Consider the following 24451-nt stretch of genomic DNA (forward strand, 5'->3'; position numbering starts at 1 on the left):
AGGAGATCACACACACACTCGGCTTAGTTTAAAGAATTTGGGATTTATTTGGTGCTGAATGTCAGGGTGGACTTGTCAGTATTATGGCTGGGCGATGCTGAGTTTTCAACATCACGGTGTATCGCAGCCAAACATCGCGGTAAAAAACTGCATTGGCCCCAGCCAACAAGGTGCTGGGTGAAACTGCCGCAGCTCTCATCATTGGGAGCTGAGGCGCTTTCCCCTTCACGCCTTGTGGGCTGTGGCCGATACAGCTGGCCCAGCCTGCTGCTCAGCTGGGGGAGCCCCGAGTCCTCCACCGCTTGCACTCAACCAGCAGAGGACTTGGGGCTCCTTGGCCAGGCTTTGCTGGGGGCAGGGGAGCTAGCTATGAGCCCCCCCCCCCGCTCCACTCACACACGGCTGGCAGGGAACCCGGGGCTCCTTGGCCAGGCACTGGAGGCGGGGGGGGGGGCTCAAGAGCTGTGAGAGTTTCACCAGCGATATACCACTGAGTGAAGCTGTCATTGCAGTCTCTCCCCCCCCATACTGGTCCTGGGTGATATATTGATAATATCGCCCAGTGCTAGTCAGTATATCCCCCTTCTTTATTATAATTCCCTTGATATGAATTAAAATCCTCAGTCTTGGAGAGAGAAAAGGCAGAAACCTCACTTACTATTTTCTTTTTGTGCCCTCCCACTCCCTTCAGAATCATAGAGCTGACCCTGAGGAACTCTTCACAAAACTGGAACGAATTGGAAAAGGCTCATTTGGAGAAGTCTTCAAAGGAATTGATAATCGGACACAACAAGTGGTTGCTATAAAAATCATAGACCTGGAGGAGGCAGAAGATGAAATAGAAGACATCCAGCAAGAGATAACTGTGCTAAGCCAGTGTGACAGCCCTTACGTAACAAAGTACTATGGCTCCTATCTAAAGGTAATTCTTATGGTTGCTCCATGTCTACTGGAAAAATGCAATTCTTTTCTTTGAAAACAGCAAGATTAATGTTGTGAGATGCAGACCCATGGAATGCTATCAGATTTTTTATAAAAAAAATTAGGTGCCACATTTTGTGGGTGAAGGATAGAGTTTGAGTTCGGTCTGTTTGTATTGTGGTTCTGAAGTTTGCATTCCAAGGTTTTGGTGTGGTCAAAAATTGTAAAGACATTTCAACTCACACCTTCCAGTTGTTTGTCTGGCCAGTTGTCTTCTTTAGTTGTGTTTTTATTGATTTTATAATACATTTAAAGCTTGGATTAAAAACCCAAAACAAACTAGCAATACTCTCTATTGATGGACTTTGAAACCAAATCATTTCACTCCCCTTGTTGGCATCTATCTGTCTCTGGAGACAATGGAGGAATGCACCTTCGGGGATAAAGTCAAAGAGTTGGAGATTTACAGCAGTTTTATTGCAGGTGGGCCAGAGGAAGAGGTCTGGTTTTGCTGCTACAGGTGCATTTTTTCAAAAATTCCCATTGTTTGCCGAGGTGTTGCTCTCCATGAAGATGCTGTGCATGGAGCAACAGATATGGGAAGGGATAGAGAGGACTGTGAGAAGATGAAGAGTTTCCCAAAGGGGTGATGTGGAATTAGAAAATATTAAGACAAAGAAGTGGGGTGGAAAGCTACCTGTCTGGTGTCTTTCTTTTTTAAAAAAAGTTTTTTAATGCTTTGTTCTCTCCTATCAAATCCATTCCCTCTTCCCCTCAGTTATTTTCATACATACTTGTTTGAGCCTGAGATGTTTATCTTTCTGCGTAACACAGTTACCACTCTCTCAACCCCTTTCAACACATACACAGATTTCTCTCTCTCTCTCTCTCTCTCTCTCTCTCTCTCTCTCTCTCTCTTCACACACACACACACACACACACACACACACACACCACTTCTCCTTTTACAGCAGAAGCAAGCATCCTAAATCATTTTATTTCTTTTATGTAAGGAACAAACTGTATTTTAATTCTTTACCCTATTGCTGTGTGACTTCAGGAGTCTGCTCCTTTTTATTTCATTTATTCTCTAAAATACCTACATCTCACTTTAAAGAAGACTGCTAAGAAAGATAAAGTTGAGGTAAAAGAATATTAAAATAAATTGGTATACATTAAGCTAGTAAGACACAGCACCACTGCTAGAACAGCACATTCAGAATCACACTCAGTAGTAATCCACTAGGCCCTCCCTAAAGGTTTTACAGAAGAACCGCATTCTCCCTGCTTGGCAGAAAGCTGGGACTTTTCTGTGGAGATGTCTGGTGATTGTTCTAGTGCCTAAGCTAGAAGAGAAGAAGCCATTTCATCCTCAAGGGAGAATTGGATCATTGGCATGCCAGCAAAATGTCCTCATTAATACACTGCACTTGGGTGTGCGTGCCTGTGGGAAGAGGGTAATCTGTTCTGCCTTCCTGGTCCTGCCCCCAGTTAGGATCAGACATTTCAACTAATGCAACAAATTGCATTTCCTCAATGGCCATATTTTTAAAATAGCAAACCATGTTTCCATACTAAAAAAAATAAAATGTAAAACTGTTATGAAAAATTAGTCAGTGACTTTAGGGAGCTTATGACTGGTATTCTGTGTGGTTTTCACAAGTACTTATAACATGCAGAAAAGTCAAACATACGATATTGAACAGAAACATCACAGCACAATCTTACCACAAATTGCCAAGGTTCTACAGACCAGGACACTTTGGCAGGAATTACAATGGAAATATTTTTTTAACCCTAATGTCAGATGACCCAACTTCAAAAGAAATAATTGGGACCACGTTCTTAAATGTGTTTCTGATTCCTTTAGATCTTTGCAGCCTGTCTTGAAGTCCAGTGAGGTTGCAAGCAAAGATACCTGCTGAAAGTGGCAAGTCTTGCTTTGGGCAGAGATCAACTGCACTTCAGAGTTCCCAGTTGGGAACTGTGTAGCACAGCAGATCTCAGCAGGATTTGCTGTAAGCGCCAGCCACCTAATTGGTGCTTATAGCAAGCCCCTTCAAGGGCAGATCTTTCACACTGCCAACCTCAATTCAAGTTGGTGATTTAAAGGAGGAATTGAGCACATTTAGTGTGTGCTCATTTTTCAATTTAGCCATGACTTGGAATGTTTCTGCACCTGACATTAGGCATTAGGTGTGAGGAAAGTGGCCATAGTTTGTGCAAAACTGCCTGGCGGGCTAAACTCTCAGACTTGATGGACCTAATTTGGTCCCTGGGCTGGAGATTCCATGTCCCTGCTCTAACACGTCATAATTTTATCCAAAAAATCGTTCAAAATTCAATAATTAGGCGCTGTCCTCTGCTCTGTATACAGGCTATACTTTCTTGTCCTGTAGTAACTTCCAAGGAGTGTTCTTGGATGCCTAGGTGAAAACTATACACATTCAGCTACAGTTTATAGTAGAGACCTCAATGAGGCATTCTTGGAAAAACAGTACTTATTTTGGCTCTGCAAGCAGATTGCACTCAAACCATCCAAAGGTATCTGTGTGGCCCACACAGTGTTAGCCTGAGAATGAGTTCTCATTGCAGGTTTTTCTTCCTAGCACAGTTGGGCTTTGTGAAAAGTGCTAAAAGTACCAAATGCCTTCCCTCTTAATTCTGACCATTGGAACAAGCCTTCATAGTACAAATACAGTCTCTAATCCTTCGTGGTTCTCAACAAACTGTGCTCTATTCAGTGCTGGACATGGAGTATGGCTGCCCTGCCCCTTTATTTGCTTGTTCAATTACATCCGTATTTCGCGTGCATTCAGAAAATTGAACTGGGCTAAAATTCAGCCTTAGATGGAAATAAATTGCTGACAAATCTTTTGTCTGACGTTCTTGTGGAAAGGCTATTGCCTCTTATCAGTTAATTTCCTTCATTTGAAGCCCTTAACTATGCTGATAGCTCTGAGTATATGTAACTAATAATTGAAATGCTTGATTAAGACCAGTTATATTTGTTCTAAAATCTATATTCTGCCTGTATGAAGGAGATGATCAAATGTTGATTTAGTAGCATGTATTATCATTGTTTTTTATTTTGCTAATAGCTGCCCTTTTTTGTAAATATCACATGGTTATGTTGGTAATACTGTTTATGTAATTCATGTCATGAGCAGAATTAATATGACAATTTGTTTATGGTCTTTATTATTAAAAATAGACCTCAAATAATACTTTAAAAATCAGACCAAGATTATTCGTTTTCTCTCCCTCTCTCTCTCTTCTCTCTCCACGTGCACATAGGCACACATACATATAAAAAGTGTTTTTTGAGGGTTGTGTGTATATATATTTTGCTCTTGAAATGCCAGTTAATAAAATAGTCTCAACAATTCCAATTGTAAACCCACTTATTAGAAGGTAAATCCAAGTGAGCTCAGTGGAACTTGTTAATGTTCCACATTTAGAATCCTTTATAAGTGGAATGCAGTTCACCTGTTTTCCATGTAGCATTTTCCAGATTCATTACAACAGCCAAATATATAATATTGATGCCAGAGAATGAAACAGTTCAAAATAAGTGGAGGAAGTCTTCTGTTAAAAAGAAGCAGCATACTTTCACATTATAGCATTTTCACCTGGAAATGGTTAACTGACAGTCTCATAGCTGTATAAATAGCCCATTTGGTTCAGATGCAAATATCTTGAGTGGTAAAACTTTGTCATTGGAGCAGTATTTGAAGAGATTAAAATACCTTTCTTCAGGATTAGTTAGTATTCACAGTTCATCATGCAAGCTTTTCAAATGCACTTTTTTCTCTCAGGATGGATGATCAGGTGGTGCAAAGGGAAAATGGAATAGTGGCTCTAACTCTGTTTTTATTGATAGATGTTCCACTCTTATGCTAAGATTATCATTGTACAGTCATACCTTGACTCCCGAACGTCGCAAACCTGAAAGTGATTGTTCTGGTTTGTGAACGTTCTTTTGGAACCCAAACATCCAACAGGGCTTCCGGAGCTTCTGATTAGCTGCAGGAGCTTCCTGCAGCCAGCCAGAAGCTTCAATTTGGTTTCTGAACGTTTTGGAAGTTGAACAGACTTCCAGAACAGATTCCGTTCGACTTCCAAGGTACGGCTGTATAGTATAACCATAAAACCAAATGAAATAAAGGAGACCCACAACTTACATGGGGGTTTCAGGGATAGTGCATAAAGCCAAAATCATATTTAGTCAAAACACATTGGGTGCAATGCCTGGTATGGCCACTGAAGTTTTTTTGCCCAGATGCCCACCCTCTTTCTGCTCCCCCTTTTTACATTTTTAAAAGCTGAACGTGCACAAGTTAAATGTGCGTATATTTGCGGTCTGTTGTGTTATAAAAGTAGAAAAATAAGTAACAGTCAATTTGTAAAAGCAATTACAGATAAAATATAATAAAGCCAACAATTAAAAGACAAAACAAAAATTAGGTGTGTGGTGTTGTTGTTGTTTTGTTTTTTGTTGTTGTTTTTTTTGGCATACCCTAAATTGTAAACCAGCACCTTCAACAAAACCCAGAAGCAAATAGGAAGCCAGTTGACCTGACAGAATAGTGAGCACGAAACAAAAATCTGGCTACCATATTTTGGATCACATAGAGTGCATTACAATAATCCATAATGAAAGTAAACAAAACTTAGATGACTGGGGCATGTTTCACCTTCTGTGGCAAAGGCTACAGTAGGTCTATCAGCCAAAGGATGACACCACTCTGATCATTGGAGGAATTCAGTGGGATCAAGAATAACATTCAGTATTTCCAAAGAGTATTTCTGTGCTTCTTTGCCTTGTGATATGATCTCAAGTCAGAGAGAGCATTGCTTCAACAAAATTCTAGCCTAATTAAACCAGCAACAGCTTCATCCCTTGTCACCGCTGAGCATTGCATTTCTAAAATAATCTGCAAACAAGGGCTTACTGCCATGTCCTTACTCAAACATAGATACTGTTTAAAACAAAAAACCTTATTTTAACAGCAGTTATTGGTTCAGTAATCTTAACACTATTTTCACAAAGGTCCTGCATTAGCAAAATATGAAGAGTCATTGAATCAGAATATTCTACTATCTGCATATAGCACCTTCCTTTAGGTACTGTGTGGACTGCCGCGCTGTGGTCTTTATAACTGATCCTTCTACCCAACAGTTCATTGAAATGATGAAGTGAGCTGATCCACTAATCTCTTTTGAAAAGCCTAACACTTTATCTGCATTCATTTTTAGGGCACAAAGTTATGGATAATCATGGAATACTTAGGTGGGGGATCAGCACTGGATCTGGTACGTGTCTTCTAATGGTTTGTGCCTTGTTCATTTTCTAGTTAGCTTCTGCATTCTTACTTATTACTAAAATTTGTACGCTACTTTTCCATGTAAAAATGCTCAAAAGTAGCTCATTTCAAAGCAACAAAAATGCAACTTAGTACATCATTACAATAACAATCAAATATGGGTAAAGCAATTCAAAGTACATTGGTACCTCGGGTTAAGTACTTAATTCATTTCAGAGGTCCGTTCTTAACCTGAAACTGTTCTTAACCTTGAAGCACCACTTTAGCTAATGGGGCCTCCCACTGCTGCCGCGCCACTGGAGCACGATTTCTGTTCTCATCCTGAAGCAAAGTTCTTAACCCGAGGTACTATTTCTGGGTTAGCGGAGTCTGTAACCTGAAGCGTCTGTAACCCGAGGTACCACTGTATAACAGCAATCCAGTGATCTAGTAATAACATTCTTAATATTCAGAGTGTGGCTTCTTTCTTTTTATAATTTATGAGTTGATAGTTTTTGAAGTTTTTTCAGTGAAAATACTTCCTTTTTCAAGAAGTTTAAATATCCATGTCAAGAAATAGGTTTCAAGTGTAATTTATGACAGAAGTCATCATTAAATTTAATTCACAGTTCTGAAGCCAGATCATCTCCTTAATATGCTAATGTTCAGAGTATTATGTAATTTTTCTGTAGATCATTCCCTCCTCCAAGAAGGGGACATGTCATTTTGTAACTGCTTTGTGTAAATTGCCAGTTGCACTTATAGTAGTCGTCGTCATTGTAGTAGTAGTAGTAGTAGTAGTAGTAATAGTAATAGGACTCTTGTCAGTTAGGCAATGGTTCCTTCTACTTGTAGTTGGTGTACTGAAGCTCAGAGGATTTTGACTGAAGCTACCAAATGACTCAGTGTCTGGGCATGGCCTGGGATTCCCTGATCCAACTCAAACATTTTTTTTCTGTGGAGAGAGGCTGGCTGTCTTGTGGCACAATGCTCCTCTTGGTGCAATGACTACAGTGTTCTTTTATGTCTAGTTGTAGATGAGTTTGAGTTCAGGTTGTCTACCTTGTGTCTTAAAAAACAATATATTACCAAAAAGTGTACCACACCTTCTACTTTTCAGTATGAGGAAGATTTGTTGCTGTCAAAACACAAGTTTTATTAATAAACTGAAAGGTGAGATGTTTTACCAGTTTTGAATACACAGAAATGTTTTTCTTGGAAGCAGATTCCAGGAGTGTGCTATGGAAGCAAAAGCATGGTTAATATTCAATGTTGAAACTGACCTGGTTTTTCCATTTTTGGCAGTTTAAATGTAAGCCATGAAAGGGCCCTTTACTTATGACAAACACAGTGTTCACGACGGATGCAGCCTAGGAGGGACTGAAAAAGCAAAGCGCTTTGGGTGGTGATGTGTGGTTTTCCCCTATCCCCCAGTCCAGCTCCACCACAGCCCTATATAAGAGACCCACCCTTTTCCTGTAAGATAATGCTGCTCAGTGTTTATGCTTATGAGATCCTGAAATATTATTAACATTGAGCAACATGACATTTTTGCAAGCTCTGTACAAACTGTGCCTTAATCCCACTAGAATTTCAACAGCATAGAATTACAAGTGGTCTCTGCACATAAGTAGCACTCAGTTCAACCCTAACAGCCACCTTCTGATTTTCTCAGCTGGAATTTGGAAAGGTAAGAAAAGCCTTGCTGTTCGCTGAGTTTTGGGGCAGTTGTCCACTAGGGACAATGGAACAGATTTTTGAGGGCTATGGTTCATATACACACAAATCCATGTATGTTGATTGCTATAGCTCTAAACACTGACTAAAGCATGACAAGGCAAATGGCACACAATTCAGATCACTTCACCTCAAACAGCACATTACAACCTGATGAAGGGCAGAATGGAAATGGAAACAAACAGTAAATAGAATTTGACTCGTGTTCGGCTGCAGATCCTCAAGTGATGTGTTAGAGAGTGATAATAGTGCAAATCAGCCCTAGTTTGTGGCTCACAGTCTTATGAACCTCTTACCTAAATCCTCACAGCTGTTGTACTGTACAGTATATTACTGCCAATGGAGGCAGTTGCCCATACATAGTGTAGTTTAATAGTGAGCCCTGGTCTCCTTTGCAGGAAGGTGTTGGGGTATAAATCTAATAAATTAAATTATTACTATTATGTGAGGTGGGATGTATTTATTGGGAAGGTAATACCATGGTTCTGTGTTCTTGCCATCTTCTCTAAAAGGCTATATTAGTCAAAGCTTCTCAGGAAAGTAAAACCTTCCTAAAGTTTGCTTGACAATGTTTTCAAGTTACTTGTGTTACTCTTCCAAGTTTATTAATTTATACAGTGTCTGTTGTGGAACATTCGTGTTTGAACCTTTTCCTGCAAATCTTTAAAAAAAGAAAAATGACATTTCAAATAACTATTAACAAACAGTGGATGCCAGGGTTTATGCTTTATTTGAATTATGCTTTGTTTCCTTCCCAAAGCTCCGTGCTGGCCCATTCGATGAGTTCCAGATTGCTACAATGCTCAAGGAAATACTGAAAGGGCTTGACTATCTACATTCAGAGAAGAAAATTCACAGAGATATAAAGGGTGTGTATAAATTTAAATAAATGCAGAGCCCATATCCCTTCAAGCAATAGTTCTTTCTGCTTTTTAATTAGTTTTTTCTGCTTTCTCCTCCTTTCAAGCTGCCAACGTGTTATTGTCAGAGCAAGGAGATGTGAAGCTTGCGGATTTTGGAGTTGCAGGGCAACTGACTGATACACAGATTAAAAGGAACACCTTTGTAGGCACGCCATTTTGGATGGCACCAGAAGTGATTCAGCAATCAGCCTATGATTCAAAAGTGAGTTCTTTGAAATTGGTTTGTGCTTAGAAGTGATGTGTTCATTTTGTGCAAAACATTTGGAGATTTTCAGAACCGCAGTCTTGCCACAGAATGTATGGTATGCCTCCAAATGTGTAATTCTTATAGCTATAGGACAGCTTGAGAATGTGTATTAAAGATCAAAGAGCAAGTTTCTAGCACTAGTGATTATAGCCCAGAACTGTGTGGAGTGTACAAACCAGGAGGGGCCTTCATGAGCTTCCAAGCACTAAAGGAGCATTAGTACTTATTTCCACTGACTTTTGTCCTCCTGTGTTCATTGAGCTTCAGTCTTCTCCTGACTATGCTCAGAACTCTACTAAGCTCTCCTCCCGAAAGCCTAAGCAAATCTGTTACCAGAAGGATGGTATGTACTAAGGGTTCTCAGGCTGCAGAGCAACAAGACACTCCTCTTCTTTCACTGCAACTTCCTGAGTTTTCTGGGCTTCCTGTTAAGCTCTTTTCAACGCAGCACAATCACACCCAACTGTTCTTTCCCCTCCCTCCTGAGTGAGCACTTCCACAACTTGTCATCAGCTTGACCCACAAAGGATATTGAAAGCTGAACAATTAGCACTTCCTCTTGAAGGAATATACTTGCTCCATGTAGATACACATTTATCCAGTGTTGCTGTGTTATACAGTGGTGCCTCGCAAGACGAAATTAATTCGTTCCGCAAGTCTCTTCGTCTTTTGAGTTTTTCGTCTTGCAATGCACGGTTTCCCATAGGAATGCATTGAAAATCAATTAATGCGCTCCTAGGGAAACCGCCTTCAGACCAGGTCCGGGGACAGTCTGTCCCCGGACCTCTTCTGAAGGCTGGGGGGGGGGGGACAAGGGCTTTTCTTCCCACCCCCAGCATTTTAAAAAACCCCGGGACAGCGGAGGACTTTTCCGCTGTCCGGGCGATCTTAAAATGCTGGCAGGCGGCATTTTAAAATCGCCCCGGGACAGCGGAGGACTTCTCCGCTGTCCGGGGCGATTTAAAAGCCCCTGGGAAGGCAGGCAGGGGGGACAAAGACTTTTGCCCCCCGCCTGCCTTCAGAAGAGGTCCTGGACCTCTTCTGAAGGCGGGCGGGGGGCGAAAGTCTTTGTCCCCCCCCCCCGCCTGCCTTCAAAAGCCCTCCGGGACAGCGGAGAAACGCGCTGTGTTTCTCCGCTCTCCCGGGAAGGCAGGCAGGGGGGAACAAAGACTTTCGCCCCCCGCCCGCCTTCAGAAGGTGTTCCCGCCCCGCCGCCCGGCTTCGGAGCATTGTTCCGAAGCCGGGCGGCGGGGGTAGGTGTTCCCGCCCCGCCGCCTGGCTTCGGAGCATCGTTCCGAAGCCGGGCGGCGGGGGTAGGTGTTCCCGCCCCGCCGCCCGGCTTCGGAGCATCGTTCCGAAGCTGGGCGGCGGGGGCAGGTGTTCCCGCCCCGCCGCCCGGCTTCGGAGCATCGTTCCGATGCCGGGCGGCGGGGGCAGGCTTCTCCCTGCCACCCCTTGCTTCAAAAGAGGTCCGGGGACAGCGGGAAGCGCTTCCCGCTGTCCCCGGACCTGGGGCTGCAGGGAGAAGATCGCTTCTTCCCCACTGTCCCCGGACCTCTTTTGAAGCAAGGGGCTACGGGGAGATCGCTTCTCCATGCCGCCCCTTGCTTCAAAAGAGGTCTGGGGACAGCGGGAAGCGCTTCCCGCTGTCCCCGGACCTGGGGCTGCAGGGAGAAGATCGCTTCTTCCCCGCTGTCCCCGGACCTCTTTTGAAGCAAGGGGCTGAGGGGAGATCGCTTCTCCACGCCGCCCCTTGCTTCAAAAGAGGTCCGGGGACAGCGGGAAGCGCTTCCCGCTGTCCCCGGACCTGGGGCTGTGGGGAGAAGATCGCTTCTCCCCGCCGCCCCTTGCTTCAAAAGAGGTCCGGGGACAGCGGGAAGCGCTTCCCGCTGTCCCCGGACCTGGGGCTGTGGGGAGAAGATCGCTTCTCCCCGCCGCCCCTTGCTTCAAAAGAGGTCCGGGGACAGCGGGAAGCGCTTCCCGCTGTCCCCGGACCTGGGGCTGCGGGGAGAAGATCGCTTCTTCCCCGCTGTCCCCAGACCTCTTTTGAAGCAAGGGGCTGCGGGGAGATCGTTTCGCGAAGCAAGCCCATAGGGAAATTCGTCTTGCGAGGCAACTCGAAAACGAAAAAACCTTTCGTTTTGCGAGTTTTTCGTCTCGCGAGGCGTTCGTCTTGCGGGGTACCACTGTATCTTGGAGCACAAGGATCCTATTTGTGTGTGCATGTGTGTTTTGCATCAGTTCAGTTTTAAAGCCTATGATTGGGGAAACAAAGTTTCTGCTACCAGTCTACTGTTCAAGATAGCTAGTGCTGTACAAATATGATACTATTATCTTTCCTCTTTCTCTGCAGGCTGACATTTGGTCATTGGGAATCACAGCTATTGAACTGGCCAAAGGAGAGCCTCCGAACTCAGACATGCATCCAATGAGAGTTCTCTTTCTCATTCCCAAAAACAACCCTCCAACCCTAATAGGGGACTTCAGCAAACCCTTTAAAGAGTTTATTGATGCATGTCTGAATAAGGACCCGACATTTGTAAGTGTTAACATTTCACTTCTTCAACATTAGGAATCTTGGGTGCTTGCAGTATTGTTTGTTATGCAAAAGAAAAGGCAGAGAAAAGTGCTGCAGGCTTTTTTTTAAAAAAATGTTGTTTAAACTTTTCAGTATACAGTACAATGAAAAACTAATCTAAAGAAAAATAAAAAAGAAACAACAAAGGAAAAGGGGAGAGGTAACAAAGCCCTCTATCTGAGGTTGATCTTAACCCTTGTCTCACACAAAAGGGTGTGTGTGGACCCTCTCAGCTCTCACCTGGGAGCTTTCTTTTCTTCTCCCAGACTCATACCCTGGGAGATCTTACCTTGCCTTGCTTGCCTCTCATACAGGGTCTTTCACTTTCCATCCATCACCTTCCTATGTGTACCCTCACTAACCTAGAGTAAAGGTAAAGGACCCCTGACAGTTAAGTCCAATTGCAAACGACTCTGGGGTTGCGGCACTCATCTTGCTTTACTGGCCGTGGGAGCCGACGTTTGTCCACAGACCGTTTTTGTGGGTCATGTGGCCAGCATGACTAAGCTGCTTCTTGCAAAACCAGAGCAGCGCATGGAAACTCTGTTTACCTTCCCGCCACAGTGGTACCTATTTATCTGCTTGCACTGCGTGCTTTCGAACTGCTAGGTTGGTAGGAGCTGGGACCGAGCAACAGGAGCTCACCCTGTCACGGGGATTCGAACCGCCGACCTTCTGATCAGCAGGCCCTAGGCTCAGTGGCTTAGACCACAGCGCCACCCACATCCCCTAACCTAGAGTAGAGGACATCAAAAACCAAAACATAGCACAACATAAGCAAGAGTAAAATAGATAGAAGAAGGAAGAAAAAGAGAAAACACTGGAAATAAATATAAAAAAATAGAGAGAAATAAATAAAGAGGACTTCAGATTCTTCGTCTGTCAATTATGCATATAAAAAGAGTTCAAAATTTTCAAAGTGTTCAGGATGGTATCCAGCTGTATTCCAGGGTAATATCCAGCTGTTCTTCAACCTGCTTATTGACGTTTTCCCAATCTTCAGCCCCAGGCATCTCAAGTTTATTCATTTTCCTTTTCATGCAAAAAGTCCAAAAGTGGCTCTACGGTTATTATCACTAAATGTCAAGAATAGTCTTCCTCCAGTCTGGTATGACAGCTTTTATCTCCAAGAAATTCCAATATCTATTATTAGAATAATAACCCATAGTTATTTATTTGATGTATATTCATTAATATACAGCCAGTTCCATATTCATCCAGTTCCAGATCTTCTGATCCCATTTCCTGTTGGCCATGATTTCCTGCCCTAAATTAGGAAAAGAAAACAAAAAGTTCCTTCCATTTCTGTTTCTTCCATTCTTTTTTAAGAAGAATCACCAAAGGCTTAATGGCCTTTTCCTTTGAATTCACCCCAACTTGTACACAGGATCCTTTCTCTTTCGGCTCCATCTTTGCCATCTCAAGATGTTACTTGATATTGCTTATCAATGGTTTCATTCCACTTCTCCAGCATCACAACTCCATTGTTTGTCTGTTTCAGTACTTCAGACACCTATGTGGAAGTTCTTTCATTTCATCATCTGCTGCTTCCCACTTTACCATTCCACTCTCACGTTCAGGCAGATCTTTATCAGTATCCCCCTCTCCCCTAAGGTCCTGTGTATTCTTTGGTCTGATCGTTCTCTCCTTTTTCGTTCAAGATTTTATGCATCTCAGTTCTAAGGTCTTTCAGTTGCTCATCCAATAATTGCTGCATGATACCAACAGTCATTGCAGGGTTCAACAGTCTCTTTGCCACATTTGGTTCAGTTAGTCTTCATGTTAAGTCTCTGCCTTGAAAACTTGTGTCTGTCTCTTTAAGAAGTGCATTCCTTTCGCACTCACAGGAATGTAGTTTCACTTCTGAAGCCAGCACTTCACAAAAAGGACTGAGAGTAAAAAGTAATATAAATTGAAGATGCTTAACAAACAGAGCATTCTGATCCGTTTATAATCTTTCTTAATCACAAATAATTAAGATACTTTTTGTTTTGTTTTCAGCATGTTAGCTAATGCCTCTTATCTTACACTCAGTTCATGTTCTTGGTGAAAATTAATTGGCAGACAGATCACTTCAGTCATAATTGATCCCAATCTTAAAAGTAATTAAAAGAAGGGAGGTTTAGCTGACCTGTTGTCCTAAGGGCTAACATTCAGGGCTATTATGTGGTGTCTGGACACAATAGCAGTTCCTCACTCAAAGATGTATCCTGCATCCAAAAACTTTTCTGGTCTCTGGTGTGAAGAACACCTTTCTTCAGAGCATGTGAGGTTAATCCCTTGATCTCCCTGTATTCAAAGAGAGAGTGCAATAATGAAGATTTACATCTTGGCTATTGTTAATCGCTGCATAATTATCTCTGTTGAGGGACTGTCAGCAATTGAGGACTAGCCAGCCATCTTCCCTCCCGGAAGTCTCCAGATTTCTCAAACTTTTTAAGGTCGGCATTAATCTACTTGAGGAGGCAGCGTACAGAGTATGCACAAAACACAATAGAATAGAGAAAATCCATGCATCAGATCAGCTGGGTGTTTTTTGGGGGGTGGAGCTGCAGGGGCAAATTAGATGCTTGTCGGATGCTCTGTTCAGTTAAGGAATGAAAACCCTGGAAGGGAACAGAAGGTCATCCAAGCTTAAACCCTTCCAGTCTGCACATCAGTTTCCTTCAGAGGAATCTATTCCCAAAAGACTTCTGTAATAAAGGCACCACAGTGGTTTGTGTTATAATCCTGTTTCCTGCTCTGGCTTTAATGCATACAGTTGCTGCAGAGAACTTGAGCGTTCTCATTGGTCTAATGCTTGTTGGCATAAAAGTAAGGGAAAGTTTTGGATTACTTGGAGCTCTTGGAGAGGCAGAGTGGAAAGAAACCTAATTTTCAGACATAAAGAGAATGGAGTTGTTTGGACAAATAGTGCACTGCCATCCAATTACAAAATGCTTGGTAGTAGATGTAATGTGATCTAATGAGCCAACTTGCACTATAGCTATTGTAATTTTTTATTTATTTTTGCAAATATCTGCATCTTGCCCTTCCACTACATTTGCAATGTTCAGCAGCTTACAAAAATTGGGGGGGGGGGGACACTAAAATCTAACAGATTGATGAACATGGGAGCCAGACCATTGCTCTATCTTGCTCAGTACTGGTTGGTAGCGGCTCTCCAGGGTTCCAGGCAGGGAATATTTCCCATCTCTACCTGGAGATGCCAGGGATCAAATTTGATTGATTGATTTGATTTATTACGGCCATTGGCCCATATCTAAAACAATACATCAAGATTTATCCATAAACAAACAATTTAAACAGTTCCAAGTTAAAACACCCATATAAAACCAATTTTACTTCAATTAAGTAAACACTATATACAATAAGCTCCCTCTATGTCAATCGTAATTCAAATCCCTCGGGGATATGCGTCTTAGTTCTGGCACTTATTGATGGTTCTTAAGTTTGGCTAAGCTGTCAGAGTCATACAGTGATCCATTTCTCCTCTTATGAAATAAGACATTAATCAGGTATCTAGCGACTGCAAGGGATCTACTTAAGTCTTCGTCGTTTAATAAGTATATTATTTGGGCTTCCTGAGGTCTGTCAGCAATTCTCGATAAATATGGGGCCAGAAACTTAGACCGTGAAGCCGAATGTAATGGACAACAGAAGATTATATGATATAACGATTCTATAGATCCACTTTTACAGTCACAGACGAGTGAGATCTGTCCGTTGGAGAGTCTGTTACCCAACACATTTGATGGGAAAACATTGAATCTAGCCTTTATAAGGCTAGATTCCACAGATAAGGTAGTTAAATAAGATGGGAGTTTCGTTGGTGGTGTTAAGTCAAGGTTTATCGGCGAACAGGTGCCACCACCTGTCGCAATATTAAATTGTAAATCGATCTCCTCTAATCTGTGAGTTATAATTCTCTTGATCAAATTTGAGATCTTCTGCATGCTGGCAGATCCACTGTCACAGAGCTACCGTCTGTCCCCTGAGATTAAACCAATCTAAATAATAAGTATGGTAACCACAAAGGAATCCTTAGCACAGCAGATCAGTCGCCATAGGGAAGGCGACAGTCGAGACCCAAAGAAAACAGGAGTCGAGACCCAAAGAAAATCCTCAGCAGAGTATCTTAAGGAGCGGGCAGGCTGGTAAGGAAGGCCTTTATAGATAATTGTCAACATTTTGCATTCTGCTTGCAAACAATTTACCACTTCATGTCTTTTACAGCGTCCCACAGCGAAAGAACTTCTAAAGCACAAATTCATTCTGAAAAATGCCAAGAAGACGTCATATCTGACGGAGCTTATTGATAGATTTAAGAGGTGGAAAGCAGAAGGACATAGTAGCGATGAAACAGATTCTGATGGTTCTGATTCGTAAGTCTGGATTTTTGATTACTTGCCAGGAATTGGGGAGTGGGCAGGGGAGCTGTCCCAGGGGCAGGAGTTGAGGGGGTAGAGGTCAGCTCCTGTATTATCATTATTTTTATACTGCTTTCTATTTTTAAGAAAAAATATCAAAACATCAAATAAAACAATCCAGAACAAAACATTACTGAAGAAAGTTAAATATGAAGTATACATTCAAAGCAACATAATTAACAGGAAACTAAAATGTTATCTTAAAGATCTCAAATTAAAACATTACAAAGGGGGTAAACTACAGAATGCACATTTAATGCAGCAAGCAAAGTTAACCAAAACAATCTCCCTATTAGTTAGGGAAGTCAAATATAAAATGCACATTTAAATACAGTGGTACCTCGCAAGACGAACGCCTCGCAAGACAGAAAACCCGCTAGACGAAAGGGTTTTCCGTTTTGGAGGCGCTTCGCAAGACGAATTTCCCTATGGGCTTGCTTCACAAGACGACAGCCCATAGGGAAATATCCGGGACAGCGGGGAAGCGCAGCGCGTCTTCCCCACTGTCCTCGGACCTCCTCCGAAGCCGGGCGGTGGGGCGGGAACGCCTCCTCCCGCCGCCGCCCGGCTTCGGAGCATCATTCCGAAGCCGGGCGGCGGGGAGGGAACACCTTCTGAAGGCGGGCGGGGGGCGAAAGTCTTTGCTCCCCCCTGCCTGCCTGTCCCGGAGGGCTTTTGAAGGCAGGCGGAGGGGAGCAAAGACTTTCGCCCCCCGCCCGCCTTCAGAAGAGGTCCAGGACCTCTTCTGAAGGCTGGCGGGGGGCAAAAGTCTTTGTCCCCCCTGCCTGCCTTCCCAGGGGCTTTTAAATCGCCCCGGACAGCGGAGAAGTCCTCCGCTGTCCCAGGGCGATTTTAAAATGCCGCCCGTCAGCATTTTAAGATCGCCCGGACAGGGGAGAAGTCCTCCGCTGTCCCGGGGTTTTTTAAAATGCTGGGGGTGGGAAGAAAAGCCCTTGTCCCCCCCCCCCCAGCCTTCAGAAGAGGTCCGGGGACAGACTGTCCCCGGACCTGGTCTGAAGGCGGTTTCCCTAGGAACGCATTAATTGATTTTCAATGCATTCCTATGGGAAACCGTGCATTGCAAGACGAAAAACTCGCAAGACGAAGAGACTTGCGGAACGAATTAATTTTGTCTTGCGAGGCACCACTGTAGCATAATTAACAAGATAAAATATTATATCTGCTGCTGTTGCTGCCAGTCCTGTGAATGGTGGTTCATGGTGGGCAGCAGCTGTGGAAGATCAGGCTCAATTACCTAGGTAGGTCTTCACCTAGAAACAACCAAGGTGGCCTCTTCAGCAACCTCAGCTTTTGTAGCCGGAGTCAGTCAGGGCCCCGCCTTCCCAGGCCAGGTGGAAGAAAGGGCTGCAAGGCAGGGAGTTGGTCTTCCAGGACTCACAGCCAAGATGGTCTGCTGTTGGAACTACCACTTCAGACTACCATTCCAGGGGTCTACAGTATTTGGCTAAACTTGCTAGCCAAACTAACATTTATGTTCACCAGGTTCCTCCCCTCAGCTAGTTTACTAGAGGCATATTTCTCCAGCCAACACTAAAGGAAGTGCACGTATGCACACAAACACTTTTTCAGTGAGAAAAAGACAAGTAGACTCAAGGTTTCAGTTAGTGCTCTGCAGAGAAGCCCTTGTGCCGAGGAATGGCTGGAGAGCCAACCCTGCACACATGCACACCTGTCTCCTACGGCAATGAGAAGCAGAGAGAAGGCAAGTTTCAGTGGTATGCCTTTGGCTCTTTTGCCAAGCAGCATCCCCTTACCCCCATGAAACAGACATAGGAAGCATGCGTGGCTTGGAGCAGCAGCAAGCATGCAGTCCTTGGTGAACACTCTTTTGCATCATGCTATTCAGCTACTGCTTGGCAAACAAGGTCTGAACCTCACAACCAAGCAGTGGTTGAACACACTCCTCCCTCCCCTCCATCTGTCTTGTGGGAAGTTGAGGCAGGGAGCATGGCACATGGCATAAGGACACTGAACCTCTCTGCTGAGTAACAACTGGTGCAGCTCCTCCTGTCTCCTTTTCCTGGAGGGAAGAGAGGAAAGAGGAAATGACAGCTTTAGCCACAGCTTGGCAGTAAGACTCCAAGGAAGTGATGGGAAATAAACCTCTGCCACCCTTTCTTGCTTCAAAGTAGGAAAAGTCAGAGGGCTCACTAGCTTGGTCTTCAAGGTTGAGGCACTCTAGGCATGTTGGCCATACAGCTGCATCAATACCCCTGCCCACCTCTGCAACTTGGAAGTTGGAAGGAGAGCCATGCTGCATGGATAGTTGTTAAAGCCAGGCACAAACAAGTGGCCGTCTTGGAAGCAACCGTTTGCAACCTTCTGAATTCTTCTGCCTCTATCCTCAGAAAGTCAGGAGACCCTTTCCAGCAGCACCTAACCCAGGGGTCAGCAAATGTTTTCTGCAGGGGGCCGGTCCACTGTCCCTCAGACCTTGTGGGGGGCTGGACTATTTTTGGGGGGGGAATACGCCCCCACGACTCTCCCCTCCCTTCTCCACAGCACCAGATGAGCCCTGGTGGCTGCTTACCTGTGCCTTGCAAGTGGCAGGGGCTGGCGGCAGCTGCAGGATGATGAGTGGCGTGAAAGGGCTGGCTCCGGAGAGGGGCTGCTCTGCTTTAAACAGCGCTCAGCACCTAGCTCCTGTGCCTTGCGAGCGGCAGGGGTTGGCGGCAGTGGCGAAGGAACGATGAGTGGCTCAAAAGGGCTGGCTCCAGAGAGGGGCTGCTTAAAATGGCCCTCAGCCAACCACGGCTCAACAAAGCCCAACCCCCTTCCTCCTCTAGGCAGGGTGGGGAGAAGCCAGGAGGAGGGAGGGAGGAAGCGCTGTCATGGTGGGGTGGGGGGAATGGTGCAGCCCAAACGATCAGAATCCCTACGCCGATCCATGTGGCAATTCACGGACCATCCGCAGGCTGGATCCAGAAGACCATTGGGCCGGGGCTGGTCCCCGGGCCTTAGTTTGTTGACCCATGACCTAACCAGTTGCAAGTGATTTATTTTTACTTTGGTCAAAAGCTACTTTGTGAACAGCAAATGATAACAGGAGACATACACACACAGTAGATCCTCTTACTTCATTTTTAATTGCCATTTGTTTTCATAAATGAAGTAAATTTAAATTGAGAGGCCATGATCTCATTCAGGTCACTCTCTGAATTTCAGGACTGAGCCTGTGTCTACTGTAGCACAATGAGTGTGGTGTCTCTTTGTCACATTGTATGGATGTTTCCCCTTCATTTATGCTCTCTTCCTTTTCCTGAAACACTTTCAGGTTACTGCAGAATTATGTCACCTGTAGGGAGGCTGGAAACTATGCTTCTCCCAGATGGGACATTCCTAAGAATATCATATGCCCCAGAGGTGTGCTTCGTCTGCACTGTAGACTGAACTTTTAGTGCTAGAACTCCAGTCCTCTGGAATTAGTTACCAGCACCTAACACTTTGACATTTGGTGGCTGTTGAAGACATTTTTGTTTAAGAAGGCTTTCTGTGAAGTGTATACAGTCAGGCTTATGGGGTGTTGATACAGCTGTAAAAATGGTTCTACTGTTTGATATCTTTCTGTAGCTAACTTTTATTTAATGGAATAATACTTCAGTAACTTTTGCTTGTGAAGCAATTTGTAAATTTATAAAATAAAAAGGCATCAATTTGAGGGGTTTATGCCTGCAAAAAAGGTAGACACTCCCCCACAATTTGGTGCGACCCACCATTAAAAAAGTTTGTGGGCTGTATTTTTTAAATAAATGAGGCACAAATCTCTTGAGGTAAGTTGAGCTGCAGAATAAATCTGGGGGGGGGGGCAGGCATTCCTGCCTCTACTATACTTCTGCTAAGACTGAAAAGTGTCTTTCATAGACCTTGCAGATCTTAGGTGCAGCCATTGTACTCAATGTCACTTTTGTCACAGATCTGATTGGACTGTGTTTTCTTTTGGTTGTATCTGCCCCTCTCCACATCCACAAAAGAAGACCATAAATGCTGCTCTAAACTGGTTAATTTCTTTTGTTATTGGCTCCAAGTCAAAAAGAACCTGGATGGGGCTTCTGATTGTCCTTTTTTACAGTACATCACCATCACCATCATCATCAATTTTATTTGTATATTGTCCTCCCCAGCCATAACCGGGCTCAGGGCGGCCAACATCAAAATATAAATACTTAAAATGTAAAATTCATCAATCGACTGAAATACATAATCTAAAATGGACTGGGGGTGGGGGAAGAGCAAGGTTTGGATTCTAGTATTTCTTAGAGTTTTGTCCAGAGTTTATTGGCGTCTACTTTGGAAGCAAACCTACAGCATTTTTGCCTCCTCATTTGGCACGATTTTATATGTAAGGGTTTCAACTATGGCAGACCTCTGGTGTGGTAGCACAGTTTTTTAAAAGCTTTGTCATTTTCTTCCCTTCCCCATTAGGGAGTCTAGCAACAAGGAGAACAATTCCCACCCAGAATGGAGTTTTACTACAGTTCGGAAGAAGCCAGAGGCCAAGAAACTGCAGAATGGAACAGTACGTCCAGCCAGAATTTCTTTCTATTCTTTAAGCTCCTTGGAAGCTGCCACAGGCAGAGAGCTGACCCTTGGTGTTTGTAAAGCAGTCAGAAATGTCCCCACCCCTCTGTAGACACACAGCATTGCTCCCTGGCAATACTGACTACATTTCAGGTGGTCAAATTCATCTCTGCAGTTGCGAGGATCAGAACGATGGTTATAGTGGTGGTGATGCTTACAACTTTTATTAATGAAGACTAGGATTATCAGGACTGCAATAAAAAAGTGAACTGTGGTGTAAAATTATCTAACACTTCTGTAAATTGTGTTTAACCTACCGTATGTCCACCACTTTATTTATTGGGAGGACACACCGTAGTTTGGAGCCAATGGAGCTTTTCTCTTCTTTCCTCATTCATATATATTTATATTATTTTGGTTATTTATTGCTGCTATTTTGGGTCTATTTTGATAAAAGAAAAGCAGGGTGTTGATTAATAATGTAGCGAGTTCATTGGTACTCAGCTGCTAGTGGCAGCTCAGTAGATTGTCAAGTAAGAGTCTGTAGAGCATATAAAGTGTTTCCTGTGATCCGCACCCTCCCTCCAGTTGCAAAAATCATTGTGATGAGAATAAATTTGATTATTTCAGTCCATATAAGTTGTTGTTTTCTTCATTTTGGGGGGCCACCTCCAGGACTGACCTTTGGAAAAACAGCCATAAGCTGTACCCAAGTTTGCACCTGCGAGAAAAGTTGCTGCTGCAGATCTCCCTGTGGACTATATCTCTTATCAGCCCAGTTTATGCCAGCATTTCTCCATACATCTGTAGGCACATATGTGAACATGAGGGGCCCCTCATGTAGTCTTGTCCATTTTTAACTGGTCCTTGGTCTCCTGCTTATTTCAGTTATTTGTCAGCAAGTGTTTGATTAATGTATCTCCTAACTTTCCAGGACCAAGATCTCATGAAAACCCTGAGCTGTTTAACGATGATAATCACTCCTGTCTTTGCTGAGGTAAGTTTTCAGTTTGAGGCACATCCAAAGCATGTACAGTAAAGGTTGCAAAGTTTTGACCATTTTTGTCTGCCTCTCAGCTTAAGCAGCAAGACACCAATAATGCAAGCAGGAAGAAAGCAATTGAAGAACTTGAAAAAAGCATCAATATGGCAGAAGCAACATGTCCAGGAATCACTGATAAGATGGTGAAGAAACTTATGGAGAAGTTTCAGAAGTAAGCATATGGGTTTCATTTCTTAACCTGTGTTCTTCTTTAGGGTCTGTCTGCATTGCCTGTAACCTCATTTCCTGCTTTCTGTGTGAGTGTAGGAAAGGTAGTGGAAAAAGCACTGTTAGCAACCTTAGGAGGTGGAACTGGATTGAAAGAGTCTGGGAGGATTAATGTGAGGATGGTGAGGAAAATGAACAGTGTACATGGATTGGTAGTCTGTAAAATAAATAAATTATTAACTACTTAGCTGGGATATAACTGAGCACTTTCTTGTGTTTGTCTCCTTAGGTTTTCAGTTAATGACTCCTCCTAAGAAACTTTCTATCAATGATGCTGTTCCATATGGACCCAGTAATAGCCCACCAAAACCTACTATAAGCTTGGCAATGCTTTGTTCATGAGCTCCTTGTGCCTTTTGGATCATTGCAACATATATGATGATCGCAGATTTGAAAGGACTTAATTCCACTATTTTGTGATGGGTATACATGCTTTTTTGTATTTCCAGGACATTCTTTTTTGTAAAGAGCAACTTTTAATATTGTAGTTTTCACTTATTTAATCCAGTTTAAAACAAAAAACAAAAATGGTGAGGTGCAGCTTTGCTTCTAGATATAACCAGTGGAATGCCAATCTCCACACGCAGGATCTGGGTTGACCAGAGATCAATGGAATGCACTTGAGTTCATAGGAAGTGCACATGCTGTGTTTCAACAACATTTCGTTACTCTCCAGAGACGAGTCTTGTTTCTTTTTATGTCCACATAAGATACAGTTCTTCTGAGTCACTAAAACTAGACTTCAAAACAGCTTTTTACAGGAAAAATACGAGAGCACCTTAACCTATAGGATGTGGCTATAGCACTTGCTCAAACACCATAGTAGTCTTTATTTAGGCCCCTGTAAATGTAATACCTGCAACAACATAGGAGCTAACTCCTAGGGGCCGAGGTCCCTTCGGCGCCCCTGATAAAATATTTGAGCAGGCCAGGCCCCCCAAAGTTGGTTGGCAATGCCATTCATATGGAGGGGTGTCACCATGTCATGTGACCAATGATGGGGGGCACGGCTTTCCTGGAGCGCCCTCCCCCCAATATTTTATCCAAGTTGGCATCACCAAGCAACACTATTCTTTTGAAAAATGGGTACAGTGTTTTAGGCAGCTCTGTAATCACCTACACTTTGAGAGCAATATGTCATTAGCTTTGCAAGTTAACATGTAGTGACTGATATAGCTTAGTGTACAGTTTGTACGTATTACCCTTTAGGGCAGGATTTCAAATAGTCATTCATCATGGTAAGGAAAATTTTAAAGCAATACAGATGAAGGGCAGGGGGCTTTCTGCAATAATGGACACACACAGAAATCTGGCTTAATTTAATCATTTCTTCATTCTTTAGTAAGATTCGGGAGGGGGAAGTAGCTCATTCTTTGTTTAGGGCAGGGGACCTATGGGAATACCGTGGCATGCGATGAAATACCTCACCAGAAGGTATAAGTGTGTGACACCAGCGTTTTGTGTGGTGGTGTTCTATCCTGTAAGATATTTATACACTTACGTTCTTAAAGACATTTACATGCAGTGCATTACCATGTTTAATTCCTCTTCCCCACCCCTATGTATTTTAAATACGTATTTACCAGTTAATATGCAAATAACTGAGTTATAGATATTCTTTCACAAAAAGATAGTACTGTGCAGTACAGAGTGATTTTTTTTTCATAAAAGGTAGCTAAAATTATAAACTTGCTTTCAATTATATATTTATGGTACTGTTTAGATTGGGTAATATCTCCCCCCCCCCCTTTCAACCCATTTTGTATATTATGCTGAAGTTTGAAGTGGGGTTGTATTTCAGTCCTTAGCTGTGGAACTGTTGGTGTAAATTTATTTTTGATAAAAAGTCTGGATGTGTTTAATTTTATGGTTTGGATCTGCACAGTTTTTGTTTTTGCACAAAAGTCATTTAAAGGATTTGAAATATATCTGCCAAATATTGGAAAGCGTTAAAGGAATGCAAGCAAATACTGATTCCCCCCCCCCTTAGTTTAAAAGTTGCCATTACATCGTTTAAAAAAAAGAAATAAATAAAGATATAAAGACACTGGCGACAGATGGTGGTTTAGAAATGCCAAGGGCAATTATTTTCAATGGTGCCTACACTGTAAAATATATATATATATATACTTTAACTCATTTGTTTTAATTTTAAAGAAATGTTTGTTTAAAAAAAAAGCTTTCATCGCTATATAACTGAAACACAATTAAAATTTATATCTGAGGGGGGGAAAGTCTGGGCATAGTTTTTGAAAACAATAATGTTATGGATTAAATAAAATATTTTTATAAATGTAAAAGCAGCAAATGTTGTAAATATACAGTTGATCTGAAGCTTCACAAAATAACTGCATCACTGAAACAGAACTCTAGTGCTCTTCTCTGTAGCTATTAGGCCTGTAAATCTGTTTATAGATGAAGCTCCTTTCAGTGTTTTTTGGGGGGCTGGGGGGAGGGCAGGCAAGGGGGCAGCAGAAGGTGGAATGGTTTGAAGAAATAA

The 24451-nt window shown here is 43.0% G+C and overlaps 1 protein-coding gene across 2 annotated transcripts in view; it reads left to right on the forward strand.

Moving 5' to 3' along the window:
• STK26 (serine/threonine kinase 26) overlaps positions 1–23818 on the forward strand; it is a gene marked incomplete at its 3' end in the record, with an annotated part of 50850 nt that extends 27032 nt beyond the window's left edge. Inside the window, exons 2-11 of one of the 2 annotated variants that reach the window (XM_081180505.1) lie at positions 692–922; positions 6181–6237; positions 8725–8833; positions 8932–9089; positions 11488–11673; positions 15949–16097; positions 20586–20679; positions 21616–21678; positions 21759–21895; positions 22181–23818. In XM_081180505.1, coding sequence (XP_081036631.1) covers positions 692–922; positions 6181–6237; positions 8725–8833; positions 8932–9089; positions 11488–11673; positions 15949–16097; positions 20586–20679; positions 21616–21678; positions 21759–21895; positions 22181–22205 — 1209 coding nt within the window. Of the gene's footprint in view, positions 1–691; positions 923–6180; positions 6238–8724; positions 8834–8931; positions 9090–11487; positions 11674–15948; positions 16098–20585; positions 20680–21615; positions 21679–21758; positions 21900–22180 lie in introns of those variants that run through there. The other variant, XM_081180506.1, reaches the window with a different exon arrangement.
• Positions 23819–24451: the final 633 nt, after the last annotated feature.

Source organism: Podarcis bocagei, assembly GCF_964188305.1.
Source record: "Podarcis bocagei genome assembly, chromosome: Z".
Taxonomy (NCBI): domain Eukaryota; kingdom Metazoa; phylum Chordata; class Lepidosauria; order Squamata; family Lacertidae; genus Podarcis; species Podarcis bocagei.